The sequence below is a fragment of the Cataglyphis hispanica genome, chromosome 23 (assembly GCF_021464435.1).
Source record: "Cataglyphis hispanica isolate Lineage 1 chromosome 23, ULB_Chis1_1.0, whole genome shotgun sequence".
Taxonomy (NCBI): domain Eukaryota; kingdom Metazoa; phylum Arthropoda; class Insecta; order Hymenoptera; family Formicidae; genus Cataglyphis; species Cataglyphis hispanica.
In genome coordinates, this window is record NC_065976.1 from 4,041,263 (window position 1) to 4,050,634 (window position 9,372).

At 33.8% G+C, this 9,372-nt stretch overlaps 1 protein-coding gene across 8 annotated transcripts; it reads right to left on the reverse strand.

Moving 5' to 3' along the window:
* Nucleotides 1-2,122: 2,122 nt before the first annotated feature.
* LOC126857826 (adenosylhomocysteinase-like 1) lies at nucleotides 2,123-9,266 on the reverse strand. Of its 8 annotated transcripts, none has more exons than XM_050607617.1 (13): nucleotides 9,130-9,266; nucleotides 8,917-8,971; nucleotides 8,608-8,796; nucleotides 7,101-7,148; nucleotides 6,494-6,578; nucleotides 5,801-5,982; nucleotides 5,386-5,710; nucleotides 5,035-5,185; nucleotides 4,769-4,921; nucleotides 4,520-4,685; nucleotides 4,118-4,364; nucleotides 3,669-3,789; nucleotides 2,123-3,581 (listed from the first exon to the last, which is right to left on the reverse strand). In XM_050607617.1, exons 3-13 carry the CDS (start codon nucleotides 8,707-8,709, stop codon nucleotides 3,575-3,577), a joined length of 1,587 nt encoding a protein of 528 aa, XP_050463574.1. In that variant the 5' UTR covers nucleotides 8,710-8,796; nucleotides 8,917-8,971; nucleotides 9,130-9,266; the 3' UTR covers nucleotides 2,123-3,574. The 8 variants fall into 8 exon arrangements, with proteins under 8 accessions (XP_050463574.1, XP_050463570.1, XP_050463576.1 ...); XM_050607613.1 differs by having other exon boundaries at nucleotides 5,801-5,994; XM_050607619.1 differs by lacking the exon at nucleotides 7,101-7,148.
* Between the last annotated feature and the right edge of the window lie 106 nt (nucleotides 9,267-9,372).

Sequence of the window (9,372 nt, forward strand, 5' to 3'; positions counted from 1 at the left end):
AAAAAGGTTCAGAAACATCATACGTTAACATATAATACATATTCTTTATTTCTGCCTTCATTTTTATAAAAGTATTAAGAATTTCAACAAAATGTGGAGACCATTATTGTTCTGATATTAGAATTCAACATTGCGACACTTTTATCATTTTAATTATTTCTGACGCTTTACGAGAACCACTTGCTCCTGAAGTGATATTTTTTTCAATTTCAAATTTCATATCTTGTGTAAATTTGTAAACAAACTGCACTATATATTATACTTATTCTGTGCTATATGCCGGTCAATTATTCCTACTTGATATTCGATAATAATATTGATATATAATTAAAATTAACTCGTGTTTGCATATTTAATTTAATTACTAATATTATACTTGAAAATATTTTCCTTGTTGCTTACTAAGCTAATAAATATAATACTTTTCTCTTATAATAATATAATAAATTTTCTAATCTAATTAGTCTAATGACCAATCTATCAGACATGTCAAATGTAATTATACTATTAATACTTGGAACCAGAAAACTGCAAATTGCTTGATTTTGAATTGTACAAATATTTTATTCAAATATTTCACATATTCTTATGTTTAATTTTAAAATGTCGCAATAGATAAATTAATAGACGAGTGTTTATACAACCAAACTGGCAATTTATTGTTTGGTTGTTCAATCACGACGTTTCGATCATATGGTTTTGGTCCTTATCAAGTGAACTAAAATAACAATATTATAAATAATGATAGTCACGTTACAAATGAAATAAACGGAATTATGTGCCTGCGTTATAGTTAAAAAGTAGAAACAGAAAAATCGAAATGTCAAACTAACATTGTGTCACTATATTTGGAATACTGAGAACGACTAAACGACCTTTATTAATCTATCGTATATGTTGTTTAAATTCTCTGTATCTTTTAAAGGACCAAACGTCGTGATAGAACAATCAAACAATAAATTGCCAGTTTGGTCGTATAAACACTCGTCTATTTATTTCACATATGTTTCAATTATTTACATAAGTTATTAAATATTTGTTAATATTATAAGTGTAATATATAGATCTTTTCAAACTGTATGTGTATGTATGTATGTACGTGTGTATGTGTGTGCGTGCGTGCATGTATACTGAACATACCCAATAAGTTAAAATAAAAAAAGATATATATAGCAAATGCCAATTTTTCAAAAAAGCACTGTCATAATTTTAAACTATATGTTAAAATATTGATCATCATGTTATGTACTAAATATTTTTCATTTATATTAAATATTTTTCAATTGTATTAAATATTTTTCATTACAAGAATCTAAAAAACGAATAAATCAAACTGTGTCCATATACATATAGGTATATATGGATATTATATTTATTTTTTTTTTTCGAATATAACATATGGTGATGGTTCTCATTCCAACTTATCGATATGAGTTTCGTACGAGTCCCTTCTAGTAATAATAAAGAATAATATTTTTAATGTCAATTTATTTCCGTGTTCAAAGAAAAATGCCGAGTCAGCGCAGTTTTATATATTTCTATGATATATATATATATATATATATATATATATATATATATATATATATATATATGTTACATGCATACATATTTACAACAGAGACTCTCCTGATCTCGTAGAAACATTACTCTATATTGAGAGATTCTCTCTTTTTATCCTAAACTTATTCTCATCTACACAGTTCCTTTTCGTTATACAGGTTCTGCTTTTTTTAACTATTATATTTCATTATGAAAATTATAAACAATTATATATAATCTCCCTTTTCGCGATTATATATTAAACATTTATGAAAATTTACAACATTATTTATGAAAATCTGTATAATAAATTTATTTCGATCGCTTCTGCGACGATGCCGATTCATTTTGATCCTGATTTATCAGGATGAAATAAGTATGAATCGAGACGAAATCGTCCTTTTCATGAAGGATATAAAATCTAATATATATTTAATTATCTAATAATTTAATATATATTATTTGTGTACATTTCTTCGGCTAATATATATTGTCAATATATGAAGCTGTGATTTTGGTTTGCAATTGCTATTAAAGGTGGGTGCGATTTCAAAAAAGAACAAATAATGTATACAGTCAATTCCTTCTAAATGTGATAGGCGTTTATTTTTTCTAATAAACGTGGAGTATGCAAATTCTTGTGTTGCACGCAAGGCAAAGGTAACAATGATTAACAGACTATAATCTATATGATAATTTATCGCCTATTTTTCGCGTGTGTTAGTATACTCTCCTTTCGTAAATAATTATATACATGGAGTTTTTGGATTATTTGCCTACAAAATATGGCATTTCGGCATCTTTTTCTCGAAGAAAGAATGATGTATAAATAGTAGCGGATGGTTTATCGTTTCTCACGAGGCAGGCTCATACGCGCGCGCGCACGCACTCACGTATATACACACATACATCCGTATGTGTAAATTCATCACTATAATATAAGGACACAATAAATTCATTGACTAATATGCAGTAATATTCACTGCTAAAGAATAGATACGCGTATATATGTATATAAATTTATATATAACACGTACAGAAGATGTTCAAGACAGAATACAAACATTCAGAGATATTTTATTTAAAAATGCTATCAACTCACTAGAAAAAATTGAATAAAACAATAAACTTTTATTGAATCTTATTTTATAATTATTTTTCTGTTAATGCTCTCGATCTTTCTGCCTATGCATGTGTTATATATGTATATACATATACATATATATATATATATATATATATATATATATATATATATATGTATATATACTATTAAAAACATTTGTATCATTTACAAACTATAATGCTACAGTTTACTGGAAGTAAAATCTAACGGACAGATGCAATTTTATTTATCGCACCAGCTTGCAAATTATACAGAATTTGTATCTACAATATTCGTCCAACGATTTGCACACATAGTTTTGTTGACGTGCACCGTCTGATAATTTTTCAAAACATTTCTTTTTTTTTCTCTCCATTCATCTCGACGAATGCACTGTACACTCGTACATTTTCAGAAAGAAAACTAAAAATTAATCAGATACATAAATTCAAACCTAAATTTTAGGACTGGACAGAGTATTTTCAAGAGATACATTATTTGAAGCACACACTTTTAAAAAATATATAAGATATCAAGATGTTGAAACTAGCTTATATATTTTATGCTTTCTTCAAATATACTTTGCCCAGCCCCGATAATGATTTCTAATATTGATTATTGGGTAACTGCTTGGATCAATATGTTCATGACATTATTAACGCATTCCTTGCGGGTGATTAGCACGATGACAACGGAATCAAGTCGCGCGGATATCTCGACGAAGGTTGAACCATAAATAAAAATCTTTTATCGATTTTATGACAACAGAGAATGGACGTCAATGAGGTAAAAAGAAAGCCAACTTCGATACAAAGTCAAGGGGAAGGGTAGTTCTTTTTTTTTGTTTTAATACTTGTGAAAGTGTGTCAAATGCTGAGTGAGTGTCGCATGTGCTAAGTCAATGCCACATTACTCGTCCATTGGTTTTTAGTAGCTGAAACAGATCCACAGATAGGTAGATAACACAGATAAAACACACACAATCAATTAATCGTGACAGAACTTGTGGCTTGATACTAACCGATAGTAATTAGGCTTAAACGGACCAGCCTTGTTGAGGCCCATGTATTTTGCCTGCTCGTCCGTCAGTTCCGTTAGATGCGCGTCAAACGTGGGTAAATGCAGTGACGCGACGTACTCATCTGTATAAATCGACATTATGATTTAGCATTATAATATATTATGATACAATTGATAAATAAATTGATAGAAACGTAGTAAATATGAGATAAACAAGAGATAAATTATTAAATTGGTGTGTAAAACGCTTTGTTGTTTTTTTATTTTCTCAAGCCATTTAAATATTTTAGAAATGTTGAGGAATTGAGGAAAAAAAGTATACTGAAGCCAATGATAAACTATTTTAGTAAATAAAAATTTAGAAATTATATATATTTTTGTTTTACCTACGGATACGACGTAAAAAATTAATTTGATATGTTGTTGCTGTACTATGATTACTGTACGCACCCATCTTCTTAGGCAGCAGATAAACGTCGCTCTTGTATCGTCCCGGTGGCGCATTAAACAGTTCGATGAGGGCTAACGCTTGCGTAGCGGCAGTAATCGACACCACGAAGGATGGAATACTCGAGCATGACAAGTTTACTAAACGACCCTCCGCCAACAGTATTATACGCTTACCATCCGGCCAAATAACGTGATCCACTTGCGATCTCACTTTTTCCCAAGTCAAATCGGGCGTACGTAAACTGTTCTGTCAAGAACATATTTAAGGGGACTTAATCCTCTCGATCTCCCTTGAGCGCCGAATCGTCATATCGAATCGATCGCTCGAGAAAATCGAGAGTCGCTATAACTCTCGGTCGCGAAATTACGCGCACCGAATAAAGTAGATAAAGTGGGACATACAACGTCTATCTCCGTGTTGCTGTGACCCATGTTGCACACGACGCATCCGTTTTTCATTTTGTCCATGTGTTCACGCGTGACCACGTTCTTATTGCCCGTCGCTGTAATGACAATGTCTACATTTCGTATGACTTCATTGAGTTTCATCACTCTAAAGCCGTCCATGCTGTAATGTAACAACATATGTGTGATTCTGTTCGACGGACGAATGCAAAAATTAATTTGCTTATCCAAGCTTGCCTTCCTTACCTGGCTTGCAGAGCACATATGGGATCGATCTCGGTAATGTATACAATGCAACCTAAACCTTTGAGAGCTTGGCAACACCCTTTCCCAACCTCTCCGTAACCGCATATTACAACTTGTTTACCGCCAAACATGATATCTGTGGATCTTTTCAAACTGTAAGTAATAAATTTTTTATAAGAACTGAAAACTGATAAACATCATTTAAAATAAACAAGTTCCAGATGGTTTTCTCGAAACGTCTTATATAACTCACTTATATAACTCACCTATCAATGATGCTCTCGCGGCAGCTATACAGATTATCGAATTTTGTCTTGGTCACACTGTCATTCACATTCATCGCGGGAACAGACAATTTACCTGCCTTTGACAATTGATATAATCTATGTACACCTGTTACGCTCTCTTCGACAATTCCTACAAGAACACATTCTCTCACCATTCTATCATTTATTCATTCACATCATATTTTTCATTTTCCTTAAAAATTTCTATTTTTATTTTTCTATTGATACGATTATTATATTGCTAAATTATTTTTTAAAGTTAAGAATTTTTCCTAAGCAAAACTATGATAAATTGTAACATTAAAACAAACATAATAGAACGGGATAAACCTTGAATCATTTTGAACATAGCGTTATATTTCTTGAGCATCAAGTGGGTAGCGTCACCGCCATCGTCCAGTATCATGTTAGGCTGCCAATTCTCAGCTGCTACGCACTTGTCGATGCACCACCAAAAATCCTCCTCCGTTTCACCACGCCATGCAAACACCGGATATCCAGCGTGCGCCAACGCAGCAGCCACTTCATTTTGTGTAGAATAAATGTTGCACGCCGCCCACCGCACCTGTGCGCCCAGTTCCACTAGTGTCTCAACCAGAACGGCAGTCTGCGCGTTAATGTGAGTGCATCCCACAATCTTGGCGTTTTTCAATGGCTATAGGCAGAGTATTAAAATTAAATCGAATGTAAAATTGATAATAAAAAATGATCTTTCCATTATCATTATGAAAGAGAAGAGATACACCTTGTCGTCCGCTGCGCGTTTCCGCAGCGCCATGATTCCTGGCATTTCCTGCTCGGCGATCTCGATCTCTCTGCGACCGAAAGCATGCTGATTGATGTTGCGAACACAGAAATCTGTGAAGCCCTTCTCCGTCTTCTGGATCTTCTCGCGCGGCGAAACGTCGTCTTCATCAGATGAACTTCCTGTATAAGAGGCTAAGGTAGCACAAAATGCCGAAAAACATTGATTATTAGTATCACATCAAAGTGCCAGTGCAGAATATCCTAATGAAGCAGCTAATGCAATTGCCTGCGTTATTTGAGATTACAACTGTTGCTAATTCTAAGCACAAAATAAAGCTACAAATATATACAGTACTATGGAATAATAATGTGGAATCTAAGGATGGTTTCATATTCTTGAGTCATCTCAAGATCCCATTCAATTAATGAAATAATCGCACAGCATCTTAAGACCATACTTAAAACTATTTTGAGTATAAGAATGGACTATAAATACCAGCCTAACACTTTAAATGTTTCAATGCTCGTGATAATTGCAATAGAAATAAAAATTAAAGTTAAGAATTTAATTACAAGAATAAAAATAATAGTTAGTTACAAGAATAGAACAAAAAAAGCTCTATTCTTTTTTCAAAAAGCGAAATACAAACGAAAAAGCATTATCATGTAACTATCACGAACACGTTCGTACCAGAACTGTAACTATCGGTGCTGCTGGCCGACAAGGAGCGGCTCCGGTAACGGCTGGACTTCTTTAGCGCTCCAGATTTCGAATCCTAAAAAATTGAAAAATACAGTTAATTCAAATCCTCACTGTAAATGTGTGCCTCTTTTCTAAAAGGGCCCGCAATATATCGATAAACTACAAACTGAAGAGTGAAAGCTGTAGCTTATTGCATTATGCATTCACAGATCAATATATACATAGACGATTTATATTTCAAAAGAATTTTTTTCATGTATTACTACATCGTATGCGATGTAAATCTTTTCACATTTCTTGAATATAAAAATACATTTCAGGGGAAAGTATGAAAAAGATCCTGACAATATATAAAAAATTGTAATTATGTTTATTAATATTTATATAATCGTCTCATTATATTAGTCTGTATTATCTAATTGATAAGCGAGAATGATAAATTCTGACCAGCACGTATGACAATTATATGGCGAGAGGAGATAAATGTATTAAGCCATATATAAAGCCAAGTCCTGAGGAAGAATAGCAAGGATGGCATGAATATTGGGTACAAGTTTACTTTGCATGTTTTATACACATATATACTCTTACTTACTAATTTTGTTCTCGCGCCGTGAAAGGCATTATTTGATGCCTCTAGGCTCTGAAATCACAACAACCATCATATCATGATTCAGATGCATCAAGTATACGCAATACAGTCCGTAGTTTGGTACAAAACTCCCAAAAAAATTGTACAGATTATACACAAAATATGTATAGGAATTTTTCGTCGATTCTCAATTTTTGTACATCTCGTTTTTGCATCTCACATAATTATCTTGCAGCGAATAACATTTTTGAAAAATGAAATTCATATATAAATCAGAATATAACAATTAAAATAATATTAAAGAGATATTAATAAGAGACATTATGATATAAAATGTTTTTTAAATTAAATTAATTAAGAATGATGCTTGTAAATCTATTTTCTTGTTTTTTTTTTTTATAATTTTGCCATTTAATCAGCCAAAGCACTCGTTTCAAGCACAATCAAGAGAACTATTTTAAAAAATATGGATCCCATTGTGTTGTGCTTCTGAGATGCTATTTTTTTTACATTCAATTCACGTGGTGCTAATTGTGCCACGTCTAAATGGTGTGTCTAGGCTTATGAGCAATGCATGAGTGATTGGTACCGAACCTACGGACTACTGTGTGAATAATGCTCTATATGTAAAATAATATATAAGCATTGTTAATGCCAAGTCATAGGCACTATGTGTTTAAATGCATGCATTCACTCGTTCAAGTTGCTATTGTTATTTTAATATATTAATAATAACAGCTTCTTATATAAGTGTGTCTGAAAGGTATATTTGCATAAAAAAAAGAATATAAAATATAATTTTTAATTAAAAAATATGCTAAACAATCTTGATGCTGTCCTTCTTGTACATTAAGCAAACTTGTGTCAGATTTCTGTTTATTTGCCTATGATAAAGTAAAGTGTCTTATTATCTCAATCAATTCACTTAATAAATCATACATAATAAAAAAAAATTAAAAAAATAAAGCTTGAACAATTTTTTTTAATCCAGTCAGCTGCAAACAGGAGTCCCATGGTATCCTCATGGTATACAAATAGACACTTAAGTCGTTTTCAACCAACGCCCATTCATCAATGAACATGTCAATTAATACAATGTGTCCAATTACGTAACAACCATTTGTGATCACAAGACTTTGATGGGTTGGGCAAGACGTGATGCACAATAGAAATACAGGTGAGGAACTGATAAAGAGATTGACAGAGTGAGAGGAAGAGGGAGAAAAAGAGAGAGAGAGAAAAGAGAGGAAAACCAATATAAATAAAAAAAGAAAGAAACGAACATTTAATTTTCTCGTTTTTTTTCGAAACGAGCAACGCTCGACACTCAGGGAACACAGTTGACGACGATATTTCGCGGGTCTCCGAGCTCACCAAAAACTCCATCGTAAGAAATACGGCGGCAAATACAACAGTTACGGCATACAGCTGTTAGATTAGCACGAATGTCGTCCCGAGCGCGCAAGACGATCCAACGTCTCATGTCACATTAAAGCCTGACTCGATTTACCTTCATGCTGGACGCCGGATCGGTGACCGGGCCATCGGCAAGTGTGTTTCTCGTTTCTTTCCCGGACGACGTGCTGTTCACACCATCCCCGCTGTCGGCCATTTTTCGAATGCACGTCCGCGAGACTTGCCGATCGACCGCCAGGTGTCGCCTCGCGCGCGCTGATCAGGCTCGTAGCTTTCCTCGATGCTGTTCTCAGCATCAGGTCGATATACATGTAAAAGTTTCACGCAAAAAATGATATATTTTTATCTTGAAAAGAAGGAACGATACGCGAAAAATTCAAGTAACAAGCGAATGAATTATTACCAAGTATATTTATATAACGAAACACTTGCTTCCTCGAAGAGATTTTCCACGAAAGCTGAAATTTGAGTTATCAGTATAAAAAACTAAAAGATAAAAAAAACGCAGAATATATCCATCTAAAATCTCGAAAGAATATTTTCGCTTTTCCATTTCACATCACTCCCTACCTCCTTCGCTAAAAATATCCGGACCTGAATGACAGCGTACACTAACCGTGCGAAAAACATCGGTCTCTGCCGACACTGCGTGTGCCCACCCAGCAAGATGGCTCCTGTACGGGGCGACACTCGGTGTTTAACGTGAAGTTATTTACACACCTGGGATCTCGCGCTGCCCCCCCCCGGGGAGACCGTGTGCCAGCCGTCGCGTCGATGAGTCGCGGTGCCGCGTGAGCGTGGAGGTAGCGACGTTTCACGGTCACGGGTCGCGCGCGTCAACGAAACGTCACGTCACGTC

Coding starts and splice junctions, on each gene's coding strand:
- LOC126857826 (XM_050607613.1), bottom strand. CDS start 8,709: ATGGCCGACAGCGGGGATGGTGTGAACAGCACGTCGTCCGGGAAAGAA. Junction 5,711..5,800: donor AACGCGCAGCGGACGACAAG/GTGTATCTCTTC, acceptor CTCTGCCTATAG/CCATTGAAAAACGCCAAGAT. Junction 4,365..4,519: donor GCAACACGGAGATAGACGTT/GTATGTCCCACT, acceptor TGTTCTTGACAG/AACAGTTTACGTACGCCCGA.